The 20,379-nt window shown below is 33.3% G+C and overlaps 1 protein-coding gene and 1 pseudogene across 3 annotated transcripts in view; both read right to left on the reverse strand.

Moving 5' to 3' along the window:
• FSTL5 (follistatin like 5) overlaps positions 1–20,379 on the reverse strand; it is a 691,608-nt gene that overhangs the window by 76,506 nt on the left and 594,723 nt on the right. For all 3 annotated transcript variants that reach the window (XM_045879364.2, XM_045879363.2, XM_045879362.2), the window contains 2 exons: positions 20,253–20,371; positions 472–621 (listed from right to left, as the gene is read on the reverse strand). In XM_045879364.2, coding sequence (XP_045735320.1) covers positions 472–621; positions 20,253–20,371 — 269 coding nt within the window. The remainder of the gene's footprint in view (positions 1–471; positions 622–20,252; positions 20,372–20,379) is intronic.
• On the reverse strand, positions 1,661–1,770 carry LOC123849048 (U4 spliceosomal RNA; annotated as a pseudogene).

Consider the following 20,379-nt stretch of genomic DNA (forward strand, 5'->3'; position numbering starts at 1 on the left):
TCTCCCACTCCCCCTGCTTGTGTTCCTGCTCTCACTGTCTCTGTCTCTGTCAAATAAATAAATAAAATCTTTAAAAAAAAAAAAGAATCAAGTAAGAAAGAGATAATACTGTTTCTGGAATAGTTACTAGGAATACCTTAATTAGCCTCTGACTGGAACTCTCCTGGCTCTAAACAGAATAAGCAAATCTGAGGTTGATTTTTGTGGAACTAGTCATGTTAGTATTATGATGTGTTTATGGAATCTAATTTTTGAAAATAACAAAAATTAAATCATTTTTTAACTCATTAAACTCAAGGAACAGAATGAGAGGAAAGTTTGCAGAAAATGCATACACTTTCTAGTTACCCGAGTAATGAAACAAGTTATCGATGACAATCCGATGGCAATGTACAAGTGACCTGGTAAAGAATTAAATAAAAGTAATTTTTTTTTTTTTCAAATCACCTAAAAAGCAGGGATTGTTCATACCTGAACAACTTTTTGGGACTGCACATCAACGATAAGGACTCTGTCCAGAGTTGGCTGTGCAGCATAAATGAACTTGTCTTTGACGTTAACAGCTGAGGCCCACACACACCTCTGAACCTCATCTCCTTCAGCTTGGGGACAGACTTCATCCTATAATTTAGAAAACAGGGGGAAATGTGAATATCTTAAATTATAATGTGGGTATGGCATATTAGGAACAAAATTAATGTTTGATGCTTAACTACTTTCAGCATCAAACGTTAAATATATACATACACAGAGAGTGTGTGTCCTAAATCAAATAATACATATTGCACATTTAAGCTCATTAAATGTACGTACAAATCAATGTAAATAACTCTTTGATATTAATTTCAGCAAGCTCTTACTTACTTCTAATAGGATATAGCCTGTCATATGTTACTACCTGTTCATAACTCAGTAACTTCAGACATAGATGATAAATACAACGTTTTCTCTCAAATCCTCCAATCTTAAGCTTCTTTACCAGACATTAAGTGTCACACTAAAGTATATTTAGAGTTTATCACGTCAGTGGCTACCCCCAAGGCATGTCCTTCATCTTTTCAAAAGCTGCTGGATAAATCCTCTGGAAATGATTGAAAGTTTTCTAATTTGTGGAGAATCAGAAGTTTAGAAAAATTATAAAACGGTAGCCATTCAGAATGCTTATTTTATTTTTCAGTTTGGTATCAAGGTGAAATTTTACAAACTCTTTTAATCTGCCCAAGCAGATTATTATTCTTCTCCTTCACCCTCAACTGTTTTCTGGTTGAATATTATATAGTTTGTGCTAGATGGCCATAAATGAGGCAAAAAAAAAAAAAAAAATATATATATATATATATACCTACTATTTCCTCCTTTCCTGAATTTTGTCAATAAATGAAGGTTGAAGGGATATATAGGCCCTTGTGATCCATGCTGGTAGACACATCACAAATGGAATAAACGTGATTTAGTTCATTATTTTTGTTTCAGGCATTTTTTTAATTCACTGGCCTTTTTGTTTTGTAACTTTCTCAAGTGACTTATAGTTAGGAAAACACTAAGAAGAGAGATTTGTTGAGCTGTACATAAAATACGCATGCAGTGATTCTAGCATTTCATTTGTTTTATTATTTAGGTATAATCACTGATTACTGATACCTAATTTATTGATTTGTGTACTCCAGTTAGTAACTCTTAAATTAGAATGCTCTCCTTCTCTAATTCAATTAGCAATAATCGCCCCTCGGATAAACCTCATTGGCTACGATACTGCCACGGCGCAAAGCTCTCCTTCTCTAATTCAAATAAAAACATTTTTTTAGCAGACATTCCACTCACCATTTGTATTTAATAATCATGAAACATAATTAACAAGGTTTTCATAACCAACTCCACTAAGCATTTCTTTTAAAGATAAGATTGACAGCAAATAAACCACATTTGACATATAGTAATTAAAATGGATATACCACAGTAACGCCTTTTGAGGGAGCACAAACATAGTAGGTGGTTTTTCTCTCTGCATAAAATTTAGAAAATAATGTAAAAACCAGAGCACTTTGGAAGCTCAGGGTGTGGTCGGTCTGCTGTTTTTGTTCTCCAAGTCTCAGATCTGATTCAGGGACAACCTGGAGTATCCACTGATTTTTAAGATTCAGTCCAGAAGTTGCCAGGTACAGTCAAAACACCAGGAACATAAAATGAGAGTGTTTTCCTTTAAACAGTACAGGTGGTTCCCAGGCTTGCAGAACATAACCGAACAAATTGAAAACTAAGCATTTAATGTATGGTTCTGGGAGTTCTGGAGGCATGAAATTAATTGTTACATAGAATGTACCATAATCATTCTAAAATGATTCCCAGTGGCGTCATCCTGAGTCATGTCCACAGCACCCTCAAGCAGGCAGCACAAACCCAAACTCTGTCCTCAGCACATGTGCACAACCGTTTCACTCATCGATTCACTGGAACATTATTTTCTATGCCAAACATATTTCTTCAGAAGCATATTAAATACCTTTGACAAGAACCTATTTTGTGAGAATCCAGCACTATATAAAATATGCACTTGAGAGGCATGAAGATGTGGGGGGAAAAAAGCAGGATCTAAGGTTGATGAAAGGCTCTGAACACAGGGAAATTGTGTATAAATTCTTTGCTGTTGTGTAAAAGCTACCAACAAAATCTGCCAAAATAATAGGAAGTGTGAGTGACCTGTCAGCGAACCAGGAGCAATTTCCACCCCTTTGTTTGCTACAAAACTATTCAACAGTAAAATAAACTGCTCTGCTGGGAATTATTTCCTATTTGTATGCTGTCTCTATAAGATGTCCCTGACCAGCCTCACAATCATTTTTACAAAGTCATTAAAAGTTTCCTGACAGCCATCCTGAGTTTTCTTTGCTTCACTTTATGCCATTATTTCTGATTATAGCCTATTAGGTCCCATTTTACAATGGCACTCTTATTTTTTCAGATCACATAGATTAATATTTATTTCTGTGGATGGGAATTTTAGAGGAATGTTTTTCACAGGCATTAGGCATTTAATGAGATAAAAGAAGAGCTCAAAAAAACCAAAGATGCAAAATAAAATTAATACATACTGATGAGGAAAATGGCCAGGAATTATATCAAGAAGTTTAATTAAATCACTTTTTATAGAAATGTATACCACCATTTAGAGTAAAAGGAATTAATAAGATATTAGAACAAATAAAGGTGAGAATCAATAAGAAAAAGGCAATTCTAGTTTGTAGTTATAAATTGTCTATTTCCCCTTAGGTAATTTCCATATTTAATTACATATATCCTGTGTATGCATTATCCCCTTCCAAAATTTTAAAGGCAGACAAGATCTGTTTTTAGTGATGATAGAAGTTTGGATTTAACAATTAAAATGATGATACCTGATTGCTGAAAATAAGTAGGCCAAATAGATGGATATACGCATTCATCTTCTACAGGACTTTGCCATTTTTACTTATTGTATTGACTGTCTATTAAAAACACATTTCCCAGGGCGCCTGCGTGGCTCAGTCGGTTAAGCCTCCAACTCTTGGTTTCAACTCAGGTCATGATCTCAGGGTCGTGGGACTGAGCTCCAAGTCAGGCTCAAGCTTAGTGCAAAGTCTCCTTGAGAAGATTCTCTCCCTCTGCCCTTCCCCTCAACTCGATCTCTCTCTCTCTCTCTCTCAAATAAAGAAATAAATGAAATCCTAAAAAAAAAAAAAAAAAAAAGCTTTTCCCTCAAATCTCCAAATTTCCATCTCTCTTTCCTCTTCTTCCTCATAGTACCCCTTTGAGCATATCTTCCATCATTCATGGCAAGGACAAATGTTATTTGTCACAAGCACCTCCATGTTCCTTGCATCCAACTTAGTAAGTTTCTGTCATTATCCCCTCCTCTCAACCTTCTCTCTAATCATAGATTTGTCCACTGTCCTTTGCCTTCAGAAAGATATGTCCTATATTTAATTTGTCATTGTAGTTATGTATCCAGGTATTCAAAGGCAAACACTCCCTTATAATTTCAGAAGTAAAGAATAAGAAAATATTACTTGGATTTTATCTTCTTTCCCTTCCAATCATCCATCTAATTCTCTTCAGACACTAAACAAGCTGTCTAGAAAGTTTCCATTTCCTGACCTTTCAGTGTAAATTGTTCATAATTCAAACTGGCTTTCATCAACCTCTCTCTTTCGATAGAGGAAAGATCACCAGTGGCCTTGACATTTCCAATCATTTGTCTTTATTTCTTCTTGGGAAGCACTTATTAAGTACTTACTATGTAAAAGTATGCAAAACTATACTTGGAAATAAAACCATGAATACACGAGAATGCCTGCTCTCAAGTTGCTTATAATTTCTGATGCATTTGTCAATTCAGACATTGATTCTTCCTAAAATAGTCTTTCATTCTTGTAAGGCAAGGATCAGCAAACAATGGCCCCAGGCCAAATTCATAGCATTTCCTATTCTGGTATGTGGCCCAACAACTGACAATGTTTTTTTCATTTTTTAATGGTTGAAAAACAAAACAAAACAAAACAAACTACTACTTTGTGACATGTAAACATTATATGGGATTCAAATTTACATAAAAGTTTATTGGAACAAAGCCAAATCCATTCATTTAAATATTGTCTACGACTGTTTTCATGCTATAATGGTAGACAAAGATCGTGTGGACTGCAAAGCCTAAGATATTTACTATCTGAACCTTTGCAGGATAAAATGTTGTTGATCCCATTCTTAGATATATCCCTATCATTTAAATCCTATTAGTGAAATTCTGTCATAGTGGCTTCATTATATTATGTTCCTTAATTATGTTTCAGGAAAGGTAAACCTCACACTTTGGTTTTCTACTCCATTTCTTTTACATTAAATTCCTCTGAGAGTGCATTCATTTTTATTTATTGATTTATTTTAGAGAGAGACAGAGGAGGGGAAGAGGGAGAGAGAATCTTAAGCAGGCCCCATGCCCAGCACAGAGCCTGAAGCAGGCCCCGAGCTCACGACCCAGAGATCATGACCTGAGCGGAAATCAAGTATCAGACGCTTAACTAACTGAGTCACCCAGACAAGCCAAGGGTGCATTCATTCTTATTGCCTTATTGTAATCATGGTCAGATGATACAAAGATATTAATCTGTGGCCTTGTCAATCACCAGGCCTTCCTTCCTCTATCAATCACTTTACAGAAAAAAATCTGTTACATGAACAATTTGAAATAGACATAATAGTAAAAAAAAAGTATACTCTATTAAAGGTGATTCAAAACTAAAGAGAAAATAAAAAAAAGTGAAATACACATACACATACATGAACACACATAAATAAATTATAGATAGATGATAGGTAGATATATGATAGAGAGGGAAAGATACACAACGAGAATAAAAATAAGTATTAGTATTAGTATTATTTAAAAAGGCATAGTATTAGTATTAGTATTATTTAAAAAGGCATAAATAAGTATGTATTATTTAATTAGTATTAGTATTAGTATTAGTATTATTTAAAAAGGCATAAATAAGTATTAGTATTATTTAAAAAGGCATAAATAAGTATGTAATATATAAAGTGATCTAACATGTATACAGCCAATTTGGGCATTGATTTTGGCAGCATTATGGATTCATCCAAGGGTGGTATATAGACACTCCTAGGTAGGTACTGAATTACTGGAAATGTATATTGAGTCAAAGACTAAGATAAAAGACAGTTTGATGTTTTGATCAGAATGTAGCATTTAAGTTTAAAAATTCATAGATATATTGTAGATATAGTTCCCTTACTGATCTGGTCACTAGTGATTGAAAATAAATTGATTTTAGTAGTTCTGCATTGTTTAATTTTTCCTGCTTCTCTACCAGTCATGTTCCTAAGACTGGCACGATAGTTCCCTCCTTTGGCAGTAATTGAGAGTTGGCGGGAGAAGAGAGCCTTTGCAAAAAAAAAAAAAAAAGAAAGAAATTTTAAAAATCTATTCAAAATGTATAACTGCGATCTTCATTGTACTCCAACAAATAGTCTGTTTTTCTAGCTAGAATATTCTCACCAATATTTCATAAAAATCAATGATTTTCCACAGCTACTAAAGAGCACACCACACATTTTATTAATCAAATTCTTTTCAATCTCCACTTGGCCATCATATTTCCAATACCTATGTGAATCATCCCTAACTACTATGGGTCTTGGTGATTCTCTTCTTGTCTGAACTTCCATAGCACTTATATTTTGTGCCACATAACTTGGCATATAACCCTGCACTATCATTCTCAGTTAAAATGTTAGCCTTTGCTCTTCCCATATTTTTACATTTTCTAAACACAATAGTGAAGGTACAATATTTCCTCACTAAATACTTGTTTAAATGTCACTTATCATAGCAAAAAAAAAAAAAAAAAAGTCAAAAGTGTCTATTTCTCAGTCAAGCCATGTCATCCAGAATGATTGAGAAACTGAATTTCCAAAAATGTTGTGTGTGAACAACTGCCACTTGGCATATCATTTGTTACCAAGCTGAGAATAGTATAGAAGTTGAAAATAAACATTTAGAACCTTATATAGCAATTTGACGTTGCCATAATAGCTATGTGCTCCTATGATCAGTAGACTTATCTCTGTGAACAGGATTTAGACCAGTCTGGGTGATGTCAAACTTGCCTGGAAGGTTTCTTGGGAGAAAAATACTTACTGGGTAAAAAAAAAAAAAAAAAAAAAGGATTGAGCAAAAACCAAAGTGATTCATCCTCCCCACCAAATAGTTTAAGAAGCACTGATTTTAAGCTTTCTTTTCTGTCCCTCTGTCTCTCTTTTTAAAATCCAAGCTGTCATAATCTGAGTCTACTGAGATATATAGAAAAGTAAATAATGAAACACTTTAAAAAGTAGTGTTCGCGGGCGCCTGGGTGGCTCAGTTGGTTGAGCGACTGCCTTCGGCTCAGGTCATGATCCTGGAGTCCCGGGATCGAGTCCCGCATCGGGCTCCCTGCTCAGCGGGGGGTCTGCTTCTCCCTCTGGCCTTCCTCCCTCTCACGCGCTCTGTCTCTCATTCTCTCTCTCGCAAATAAATAAAATCTTAAAAAAAAAAAAAAAAAAAGTAGTGTTCGCTTTATCAGTAGAATGCAAATAATTATTCTCAATGAGGTTTTGTTCGTTTTATCATGAATCAAGACAAACGAAACAAAGGTTCTTTTGTACTGGATTGGAACGTCTAGGCTGGGATTCCTAGGATATTTTTCATAGCCATGTGGAAATATAAGTAATCAAGGTTAAGCTTTTTTGAATACACCAAATTCAGTGTACTCTGCTGATCCTGCTTTGCAGTATTAAAAAAAAAATGAGATTTTACAATTATGCACAATTAATTTAGTATCAGTGGTTATCTCCCTGTTGAACCATTTTTTTTGAAAAAGAAAGACTATGAATTTGAAATACTTTCATCAATTTTAATTGAGATTACTGCTTATAACCTGAGCAATACAACTGATTTTTTCTGCAATTACATATATTCAATTTATCTAATTCTATTTGCCATTTCATTTATTAAAGTGTATAAACAGTCTAGCTCAGATTAGTCGAAACATAGGTAGTCATGGAAATGCAGGAAGTGATTTGCCTTAATTTGGCCTATCTTAGAAAACCATCATACAGCATGATTCTGATTCTAGGATATTAAAAGTACAAAGACCACATTACAGAAATTTTCATCCTTTCTTTTAACATTAGAAGAATGTTTTTATGTATTTTAGTGTTACAATAAAAATGGAGCTGATAACATTATACTGTCATAAATTGAGAACCAGTTTCTTTAGAGACAGGGTATTAAAGACGTTATGAAAACAGGCCTTGAGATCAACCAGACCTAGAGGTCATGTCCAGCTTTACACTCATATTAGCTGTGTAAATACTCCTTTTGACCCTCATTTACCTCGTGGCATAACAATATTATCTATTACATAGGATTATTATGCACATTAAATAAAATCATGTTTGAAAAGGTCAAGGGATCAATAATGTTACTTGTTATTTCCTTTTTTTTTAAGATTTTATGTATTTATTTATTTGAGAGAGACAGAGCATGAGCAGGGCAGAGGGGCAGAGGGACAGGGAGAAACAGACTCCCCACTGGGCAGGAAGCCCAATGCAGGGCTCAATCCCAGGATCCTGAGACCATGACCTGAGCTGAAGGCAGACACTTAACCGATTGAGCCATCCAGGTGCTCCATACCTGTTATTGTCATATAGAAAATTTTCTAGGGGCTATATTTCATGAAACTATAATAGTCTACATATTTTTACTACTTTTTTCAAATTTCCATAATGTTTTAGAGAGAAGTTCACCCTGAATATTTAAGAGTTTCAGAGAGTTACTTTAAGTATGGAATGATTGTTGCGAAAGAATTATTCAAGAGAATTTTTTTTACCCCCTCTATCATTTGGTAGTTCTGTGACATTGAGCAAATCACTTGACCTCTCTCATTTCAACTGGAAGTTGAGGGGACTGAATTAGGATTTTGTCAATTGTTTTCAAAAGAGAAAAAAAAATCCAAAGCTCTCTGAATTACTTCTACTCTGCTTAAATGGAAAATGTTTTATCCAATTTATAAAAATATTATGTTAGATAAGAATAGCAATTAAAAAATAAATTTTTAGAGGGTTAAGTTTCAAATATCTACAGAATATAAGAGAAGAAAACTGTAGACCTTTTGTAAACATAGGACTAGATGGTTTATGTCTTGGTTCTCTTGATTCTTTTTTTTTTTTTTTTAAGGTTTTATTTATTTGACAGAGAGAAAGACAGCCAGAGAGGGAACACAAGCAGGGGGAGTGGGAGAGGGAGAAGCAGGCCTCCCGTGGAGCAGGGAGCCTGATGCGGGGCTCAATTCCAGGACCCTGGGATCATGACCCGAGCCGAAGGCAGACGCTTAACGACTGAGCCACCCAGGCACCCTGGTTCTCTTGATTCTTGTAAAGGAGCTGAAATCCTGTCTCAGGCTTGGTCCAAGGGCCAGTAGGCACTGAGAATCCCTGGGGCAGGAACTTAATGTCTGTTGGGAAAGGCATAAATTTGAATAATGGGGAAACCAAATTAAATATCAAAACCAAACGTGTCAAGATAGGTTGAAAAACCAGTAGAGTTTGGCAAAAAAGGTGTTGGTATTAAAAGTTAATATCAGGCACTAAAAAAAGTAGACAACTATGGTGGATATCAGATAGTGTAAATTATATGGACCCATTTTGTTCATGGTAGATAACTTAATTAAATAGTAATGGAGATAGTTGAAACTACAGAATTAGTTGTGTTTAATTTTGTTCCCTAACATAATAAAGACCTGATTTGTATAGAAGCAATAAAAGTCTTTCCTGACTTTGTTTTACAAAGCACAATTAGTAAGTTGGTTAGCTAGAGGGAAAAAAATAAGATTAACAATTTTTTTCATTATCAGATGACACATGAAGTTAACTGAGCAGAAAGAAAAGAAAAGACAGAAAAAATGAATTGGAGCAACCAAGCTGAGCTATAGTATGTAAACTTTTCTTTAAAATAATGGAAAACTCATTATAATCATGACATCATTATGAATGCTAATGAATATCATGGGAGACAGGGCTTACTTCTTTCAAATATGTTCTATACTCTAGTTTCTTTAAGTAGCAGCAGAAAATACTTATTCAAATGGTCCCTTCCAACTATTGATTAGTAGACTCATCAATAAAAAGATCAATAAAACATTTGTTTAAATGCCAAATGTACACATCCCCCTGTACAATTTTTCTGACAGCTGGATACCTAGTCTTATTATTTTTTTTTAACTTCAAGAAGAGGGAGACTTCTTTGTAAGATAGACTTCTGAATTTTGACTAAAGAGCATAAATCTCTCCTTCATAGCTTTCCATCATTTGATTTGGTTCTTCTGTTTGAAGCAATACATCCTATCCTAAATTTTACATAAAACTCCTTCAAATGTTAAAGATAGTTTGTTAATGTGGCTTTAAATCATGGCTTCCAAAACTAAACTTAAGTTTTTTACCTTCAGTCCAACTTCAGAAATTCATTTTCTTTGCCATCCTAATTATCCACTTCATAGGTATTATTTATTTCAAAATCTATAATTGCTTTAAGTAATATGATCTGAGCACAGAGAAATGAGATCTGTCAAAATACAATTGCTTGCTTTTAGAAGACATTGTAAATGATTCTCTTTGGATTAATTTACCTTGATGCTTTGAAATTCTTATGTTAAAATGGTGTAAATTAAATCATTTCTCATCATTACAAGTCCATAGGATAAAGAGGGAACAAAGTTAAACTTTTAAGGAAAAGGATTGAACAGTTGTAATGAGATGGAATATCAAAAACAATATAATGCCTCTTTCCTTCTTAAAATGATCATCTGTCTCTTTTTTTAGTAGTGATACATGAGATTTGACAATGCGCATTTTACTAATATTTCTTTTTGCAGACATTCGTTGAAGAGCGACACAGGTTTTATTGATTACCTTTTCAGGTATGCATATGTAATCTCTTCCTGTGAATAGGTTACTTTGTCTTGTAACTATTTAAGAAATGTTGACAAAGCATAAATTGAGTTAATTTTACAGTTGTTGGAGTATCTACATTTGGTTAAATACTGTGTAATATTTAGGAATTTAATTTTTTTCTGTGTCACATGATCTCACAATGCAGATGGTGACATGTCATTTTGATCGAGTTCTTCCATCTTCCCATATTGTCCAGCACAGAAGTGCCTTATGTGGAAGACAGGCTTAATAGTTTTTGCAAGACTACTATTTACTGAAACAAGTTATTCTGAAGGGTGATAGATGTATCTTCAAAAATTATAAAGCTGTTTATAGGATAACTACATGCATTTCTATTTTTAAACCTTATTGTAACACACACATAAATTTGTTCCACATCAGAATGTCTTCACTGAATAACATTACACTTTACCTTTTAGGTCAATATACTTTTTTTTTTTTTAATGTTATGTTAATCACCATACATTACATCATTAGTTTTTGATATAGTGTTCCATGATTCATTGTTTGTGCATAATACCCAGTGCTCCATTCAATACATGCCCTCTTTAATACCCATCACCAGGCTAACCCATCCACCCACCCCCCTCCCCTCTACAACCCTCAGTTTGTTTCTCAATGTCCATAGTCTCTCATGGTTCGTCTCCCCCTCCGATTTCCCCCCCTTCATTTTTCCCTTCCTGCTATCAATATACTTTTAAAAATTATTTTAACATGATTTATATTATTTACTGTTTAATTATTATTGCAAATGACATTACAGTCTATTTCTTACAAGTATGTAGTGAAAAGATACTGACCAAATAATTTATACACCTATGTGTTTTGTTATGTTTGTAGCAGTTAAATAAAAACCATGAAAACAGGCCCATTTTTAAAGCATATTTTGCAAATGTTAGAAATAAATTTTATATTAAAAAATAACAATTTAGTTCTGTACCTACCTTCTTTATCGGTAGGAAGATACAAACCAAAGGTACATTTTCTTTGTTTTTTCTCTTTAAAACTAAAACTTTACTTATTATATTGCCCACAGAATTGTATTTTGTGTTGTCTCTTTCTTACTGATGAATTAGATAGGAATTCTGCCACACTCTCCGATTTGATAAATTCTTGAATAATTAAACATGAAAACCATATTGAAAATTCACCAAAACTGCCTCTGCAATTTAGTTCAATGCAAATCCCTTAAAATGTAGTAGAAAGATTATCTAATCAGATCTGCTATTATTTTATTTCACCTTTAAGTTTTCCAAATAATTTCCAAAGTGAGCTATCAGTAAGTAAAATAAATTTTTAGGAAACTCTATTAGTAGATAACTGTATGCTGAACATTACACATTAAAGAGTTACTTCTTTTTAATTGAAGTCCAGTTGACACACAGTGTTACACTAGCATCAGGTGTACAATGCGGTGACTTGAAATGTCCCTACATTATGCTGTGCTCACCACAGGCGTAGCTCCCATCTATCACCTACAACACTCTTCCAATACCATTGATTGTATCCCCTCTGCTGCACCTTTTATCCCTGTGACTTTCTCATTAAAAGTTACTATTTTTCAACAAAGATGATGCTAGTGTATAGATTTGTAAATTCGCTAAGCTCATTTTCTTCTGCCCTTATCATAGGGAGGACATTCTTCATCTAAAAATCAAGGTGAGGTAGGAGTGACTCTTGTGGTGTTTTGGGGCATGGAAGAAAGAACACTGAAGATGGAGTCAGTAAAAGGATCCAGTTCCTGAAACAAGAAACACTTTGGTGGTTATTTCGGGCAATTTAGACTGCTAGTAGTTGTGCCACTAGATTGTGGCTCGTGTTCCATTTTCTTTAGCACGGCACAGATGAGATTTCAAAAGAGAATGGAATGATTGCCGTGTTGTTTGGCAAGTCCTAGATGAACGTTAGGTTTTGCCTTTAATTTACTGAACAACCCATAATGTGTCCTCTAAAAATGCTTAAATAAAATTTTGAATACAAATTACCAAAATACAAAAAAAAAGGAGTTTTAATGGGTAATAAATTAGTAGCTTACATAGTTAAGAGATAAACAATAATTTTGAAGTTTAAGTTTTGTTTTCTTTTTAATTCTTATTACATAGTTGTATCTCCAGTTTTCACCTGAGAAACATATAAAATCATTACATAAGAAGTATATGGACAAATGCAAAGTTGTCATTTTAAATGCTTTCAGCAATATTTTTTTAATTTTTAGCAATTCAATATTTAGTAAAGTAAAATTGAGGGCATTAATTTGCTGTGTTGTTTTCTTTCTACACCATCTCTTAAGTTGTTCAAAACTGAGACTTATGACCTAGCTGAAATATGAAAATGATATTAAAGAAATAACTAGACTTTGGTGTTAAATTATAATTTTGACCACTATGTTTGAAATATAAAATATAAACAATAAGAAATCAAGGAATACCTTGGAAAATTAAAGTTACATAGAAATTTTAGGAAATTTCCAGAAAAATAAGGACTAAGATTTAAATAATCATTGAAATTAGAAATCTAATCTCCAAAAGCATTAAAATAATTACATAATTGTCAACATATTTAGAAAGAGGAAAAGTTAGGAACTGTGTAAACAAAATTATTATCGTCCATAAAGAAACACCAAGAGAAAATATTTAATTGATAATTCAAGAGCTATCGCTACTGGGCATTCTCTTTAAAGTGAGTAAATGTAATTGATTGCATACAGTGGGACTGGGAATAAGGAGATATGAAGAAAGAAACTAGTACTTTTTTGCATTATTTTTTTATCATGCAAATTACTTTGAAAAAAGGAATAGGTACTTTTGTTGTGAATAAAACTAAATCTCAGACCAGAACTGTAGTTTAAGATCTATACAAGATAGATTTATGTGATTTTATAAATCTCGAGTAAAAATTTTCATGTGTAAAGACATTTGTATGAATAATTTTTATGTTAAACTCTTCAACTTTATATCCTTAAGAAATTTCCACTGAAAAATCTAAATTACTATAAACACATTTCTTTCTGAAGTGTATAGAATGTACTTGTATGTGTATAGTGAGTCCTTATTTCTCATGTAAAAAAGTGTTTCAAAACGACAGCAAAAGGTTGCCTAAAACACATACATCATTCTGGTCATAATTATCTAAATAACTTGGCTGGTTCTCATTAATAATTCTTGAGGAAGACTTGATCTGCTTTCTTAGATAAAATCACCTACTATTCAAATCCACTAACCCGCTATTGCACATTTTACGTGTTTCCCACTGTTGTTTTCCCAACGTTAGGCTTACACACTAATAGAAGCACAATGTGAGAATTTTCAAACAGTGTGATTTTTAATCAACAATTAGAAGGGCTCTTTAAGTCTAGGGCTTCAAAGACCAATTTCATAAATTTATTTCTCTTGACACCTACAGACTAATCTAACAGATGTAGTTTGCATTACTTTCTTCAGGAAGCTTTTTGCAGGACATCACTGCAACTCAAAGGGACAAAAGCTTAAATCTTTATCATTCTAAACTTTTTTTAAGATAAGCCATGTTTGAATAGAGGCCCATTGAGAAAAGAGTAAGTGGGGAAACGTTCCTCTCTGAAATATAACATGGCATTGAATTCAAAAGCTTGCTCAATGGCTTCATGGGGAAATGAATGGTCTGTGCCATATAAAGGGGCTGGGGTTTTAATCAATATTTTTGTGGACAGAGTTTGGAGAAGTAGTAATTGGATTAGAAACAGAATGAAATGCTGAAAAGGGAAATGTGGAGGGATAAGTAAGGGAACGGATAAATGCACAGAAAGCTGCAGTGCTTAAGGTAAGGGAGACCACCAAAAGAGAAAGAAATGTGCACTCTTGTCTTTTCCTATTTCTAATTTCAGCTTCAATTTCTTGATATCTAAGTACTCAGAACACTGTACACAATCTGTTCCTAAGGACCAATTCCACTCTACTAGAGCACTAGCAGTATTTATTTATAAAAGTAAAGTAACTTTCATATGTGGGAATTCCAAACTGAGAAAACAGACATTTTAGAGGCGATTCACATCAGACTTCCACTAGAAAGTATGTTCCCCTGCAGTTCAGCACCATTTAAATTACCATTAAAACCAGTAATAAAACTTTCATGCCTCCAAATATAAGACCCATGCATGATAAGATACGTGTGATTTTCATTTAAGCTCTTCTAGTACCCATGAAAGAATAAATAGCACCATGGTGTGTGTGAAGAACAGCAGCTAAAGCTCTAATAAGCAAACACAGAAAGAATGGAATTAAAAAGTATTAAAAATTAGAAGAATGGTAGCTAAAGATGACAAAATAGGTGAAAACCAGAGGAGTGGAAAAGTTAGCCATCTTGAAAAAAGTCCATCATCCTTGAGCCTGCAATTTAAACATTTTTTTGTCAACCCATTTCAGTTTGCATTCTGAATTCATAAGTCTGGGAGAGAATTCTATTTCTCGAAGATCACACTGTAGGGGGCAAGATGAAATTGTGGGTACAACTAGGATAAATAAAGCAAGAGTGTTATCTACTATATACCAAAAAATAAAAGAAGAAGAAGATGAAAGTATAACTAAACCATATTGCATGAATCCTCACCAACTTACTCGCAAAAGCTGAAACCCGATGTAATCTGACATTGCACCAAAATTGAATTTTTATTTAAAGCAAGCAAATAGCATCTTCCAAGAGGTTTGATGTAAAATTCTATATCTAAGTATTTCAGTTTTTATCTAAATGTTACTAACTAATGAGTTATACTGGAAAATTGTATCGCCATTCTCTTAATACCAACAATAACTTTGAAAAATATTATATTTATGTTTAATCTTTTCATGGGAAAAAATAATTCCAAAAGACTCACTTCTACTACTCTCACTCGAGATTTATCTTCTAAAATCCCAAGGAAGTAGCTTTTCTTTTTCTGTTATAGAACTCCAAACTATCTTATACAGCATATTTGCACAGTACTTTTTGACTATGTGATCCTGAATTAATAGACCCATGAGGTTATATTTACCCTTAAAAAGTTCATTGATAAATTATTCTATGAAACATTTTTCACAAGCATATTAGAAGAGCACTGTTTTGTGGGAATTGTAAAGAACAATATTAAGGTGAGGAAGAAATTAGATATATACATGTTTAAACTTCAAGAATGCATAAAAGAATGAATAGCCCAAGGCTCTAAGCAATGGAGTTTTCATTAAATTCATTTAACAAATGTTGTTTGACTATCTGCCAAGTGTAAGGCACTGTACTCAACATGTCGGGAATACAAACATGAATTAAATAGGCCCTTGACTAAAAGAGATAGTAAGATGTGATGGTTAATTTTATGTTAACTGGGCTATAACTAGGCTATGGTGCCCAGTTGTTTAGGTGAGCACCAATCTAGATGTTGCAGTAAAGTTGTTTAGAGGTGATTAACACACTTGTTCTTCAAGCAAAACAGATCACCTTCCCTAATGTGAGTGGGTCTCATCCAATCGACTGGAGGGCTTAAGATAAGAGAGTTTTCCCAAAGAAGGAATTCTTCCTCAAGAGTTCCACACAGAAATCTGCTTGAGTTTCCAGTCTGCCTACAGATTGCTGACTCAAGGCTTCAATATCAGCTTGCGTCTGAGTTTCCAGTCTACTGGCCTCATCTCTGGATTTCAGACTCCAGACTACAACAACCACTCTTACATGAATTTCCTGCTGGCTGTCCTGCCCTAGGGGTTTCGGACTTGTCCCCCCACCCACCGTCTCACCTGAGACAATTTCTTGAAATAAAAGGATAGAGATAGAGACAGAGACAGAGATAGGTGGAGATGGGGATAAAGATAGTAATAGAGTCAGAGATAGAGAGATATAGATACAGATATTAGTTCTATTGGTTCTGTTTCTCTGGAGAAAAGTTTTCTCTTTACATAATGCTCAACAATTTCCTCAGGACATTATTTTATAATTAGAAATGTAAATCTAGAAATGTAACACCAGATAGCTTACACACTCTGAAATTGGCATCTTGTGTTTAAACAGAAAACAAAATAGCTTCACATAAGAAATAATTATTTAGGAATACAAAATAACAGAGCAATATGAAATAAAAGTTTATTTGCTGTATTCATACATATTTCATTTCTATTTCTTTATATCATATATATGGACTATGTTAATTACATAGGAAATATGCCTTTCTTTTTTTGTATTCATTGAATGTCTTTATATTCTGCATTTAACAGTTATAAGCAGGACATAGTTTTAGCTAAGGCACAATTTTCAATATTATCCCCAATGCTTTAAAACATACATTGGGGGCGCCTGGGTGGCTCAGTTGGTTAAGCGACTGCCTTCGGCTCAGGTCATGATCCTGGAGTCCCGGGATCGAGTCCCGCATCGGACTCCCTGCTTCTCCCTCTCCCGCTCCCCCCTCTTGTGCTCTCTCTCTCTCTCACTCTCTCTCTCAAATAAATAAATAAAATCTTTAAAAAAAAAAAAGATAAAACATACATTGGTCAGCTGAAATGTATTTGTGCTTTAATATCAACATCCAAAGCAAAATAAAGGCCATAAGTTTAAAAAAAAAAACATACATTTGGGGCACCCAGGGGGCTCAGTCAGTTAAGCAGCCCACTCTTGATTTCGGCTCAGGTCAGATTTCAGGGTGGTGAGATCCAGCCCTGTGTCAGGCTCTGCACCCAGTGGGGAGTGTGGTTGAAGATTCTCTCCCTCTCCCTCTGACCCTCCCACCATTCATACTCTCTCACTCTCTAAAATAAATAAATAAATCTTAAAAAAAATAAAAATAAAAAGTAAAAAAACACATTGATAGCTGCTCTCAAAAGTACAAATCTGACATTTCTTACTCTTTTTTGCTTACTCTTCCATTAGAGTATTAAAATATTCGTAAATTTTTGTTTTATATAATATAGAAAGCTAACTTATCCTTATATTTTCTTTCATTTTGCATTATGAATTCTTAGCATAAACTCATATATAGGATGAATATAAGATTTCTATAGGCTGTGATTTGGAAAATCTGATGCAATAAATTAGTTCTTCATAACTATCCTTGCTTTGACACTCACTGTTGATGTATGCTTGCTGATAAGCGTTCTCAGGTTGAAGGAAATGAGTGAAGGCTGTCATCATGGGGTTTGGTTTTCACCTCTTTAATTTCTAATTTTTATAGAAAATTATATATAATATATATACATATGTATGTAATTTCTCACTATATATAGCCAGATATAGAGAGAGAGATAGATATACATAATCCTATGTAGTTTCAACTTTAGTTGTTTTAGGAGAAGTCTATGTATTCAAAAGCTTTAAAGAGAGAGAAATTCAGGTAAGTAAACTCACATCCCTATTGTCCAGACATGTCACAAAAGTGTCACATCAAGTTTTTGCTTGCTTTTTCAGCTTTAGATTCTATATAGTTAAATTAACGCATCTGAAGCCATCAAGACATGTTCTGAAAAAGCACATTCTTTAAGATTTGCATTGAACCAAATTGCATTAAACCATTAACCGGTACTCTGGAATAGCCCACTTGTAATGTAGAAAGAAAATTCTTTGTCTTTACATTTGCAAATCAAATTCATGAGGTGACAGTTTTGTGATGAAAAGTATGGATTCCACTAGATTATCTTATTAGTGTTAGTAACCGAAGTTTCAAATTCTGTGATATAACCAACACATCTGTGTCAGCTACTAAACTGCTGGTCCTGTAGGACTCAGATATATACTCTCTACAAAATTATTTTGCTTTGATTTAAATCATTTTGATGCTACATTTCCTATATCTGTGTGTTAACCCAGATTTTTCATCCATAATGTTTTTATAAAAATATGAATGTGGTATAAAATTGCATGATTTGTTTTATCACAAGCAAATATTTATATTTTCATATATGCATTTATTTACACACTCATATGTACCTTATTCAAAATGGTCTTAGCTATATGATTATAAAACAAAACAAAATAGTATATGCAATTTAAAATGTTGTCTTACTTGTTAAACTATAGCTTAGCAAAGATGATAGTAATTCCATTTAGCAATTTAGCTTATAACTGAAATATTTTTGAATTAAAAATGGTTTCATTTGTTTTATTTTATTTTAAAGATTTATTTTTTTTTTTGAGAGAGAAAGAGCGCGATTGCATGCACATGCACACCAGTGTTGGGAGGGGCAGAGGGTGAGAACCTTCAAGCAGACTTCGTGCTAAGCATGGAGCCCAACAAGGGGCTCCATCTCAAGACCCATGAGATCATGACCTGACCAGAAAACAAGAGTTGGATGCTTAACTGACTGAGCCACCCAGGCACCCTAAAATGGTTTCATTTCTTTTAAACAATCATAGACATATTGAGTTAAATTATTTCCTTTATTTAAAGTAAGAGGTCTTTTCCTATAAAATATCTGGAAGGAGGCTGGACTATCTTATCTCACCCATATATTTTTTTTTTCTTATTATTTTAGGGCATAGCTTTAAAGTGTAAATTGTTGTCTCCATATATCAATATATGACAACAACACTGGCTAGGCTGAAAATAAGAATTCAAAGTAAAAAATCTAAACAATGACATTAAATATTTATTTTGCTCACATCTCATGGCCATGCTAACCTTAAAAATGAAACACTAAAAACAGTGAGTGTCAAAGCAAGGATAGTTATGAAGAACTAATTTACTGCATCAGATTTTCCAAATCACAGCCTATGGAAATCTTATATTCATCCTATATATGAGTTTATGCTAAGAATGCATAATGCAAAATGAAAGAAAATATAAGGATAAGTTAGCTTTCCTTATTATATAGAACAAAAATTTACAAAAAATTTAATACTCTAATGGCAGAGTAAGCAAAAAGAGTAAGAAATGTCAGATTTGTACTTTTGAGAGCAACTATCAATGTGTTTTTTACTTTTTATTTTTATTTTTACTTTATATATCAAGAGAGGTTCCATGATGAGGTCTACCAATATCTTATTTTATTTTGGGTGTTTGGTGCATGTCCAAAGTTGTGTGTGAACACATAAATAACATAATTACTTTAATATTACATATTTTGGATGTATACGTGTTTATGTGGAGAGATACATATAGCTATGGCAATATAAAATAATTATAATTTATTATCTTATTAAAATATAGCCTCTAATACATATAATCAATACCCATTTTGTTAGATATTATTTTACTTTCTGAATGCTGTACCAATATTTTACAGAAAAAAATCTTTCTGGGATGGGCAAGGTACACATAAATAAAGAATTAATATTTTTCTATATAAATCTAAAGTATTCATTCCATTGAGACCTCATAAAAATGAGATGAAAAATAAAAGAGAATCAATATTTATAAAGCAACTAATAGACCCCAATTTCCCATCAGATTATTTGTATGCTATTTTCTTTCATTTTGTTAAAGTAACCATTGCCTCAGAAAATGTGAGACATTCTAAATTAAGGAGCAAAGTTATTACTCTGTGTTCATTCTATGTATTTCACTTCTATTGCCTTTATTTTAATTAGAACAAGTAATTAGGAATCCACAACATACCATCTTTCCTCCTCACATATTAAACCGGTATAGAATAACAGCCAGTATCACAGTTTTAATATTCTCCTCCCCAAACATCTCATATATGCCTGAATTTCATTGTGTTTCTGAAATATAATTCTACTTAACAAAACTGCAGCATAAAACTGCAAAGGAAGTTTTTAAATACCTGAAATCCGAGGAGCTTTTCACTAGGCTTAATGTGCCTCTGAAATTCACATTCTATGGGTTGTATCACTTTGATTCCATCTTCATAAAAAACATAGAACATGTTCCCAATTCCAAGACCTTAGGAA

Source organism: Mirounga angustirostris, unplaced genomic scaffold (assembly GCF_029215605.1).
Source record: "Mirounga angustirostris isolate CCGP_5_RB_7025 unplaced genomic scaffold, mMirAng1.0.hap1 SCAF_2, whole genome shotgun sequence".
NCBI classification, from domain to species: domain Eukaryota; kingdom Metazoa; phylum Chordata; class Mammalia; order Carnivora; family Phocidae; genus Mirounga; species Mirounga angustirostris.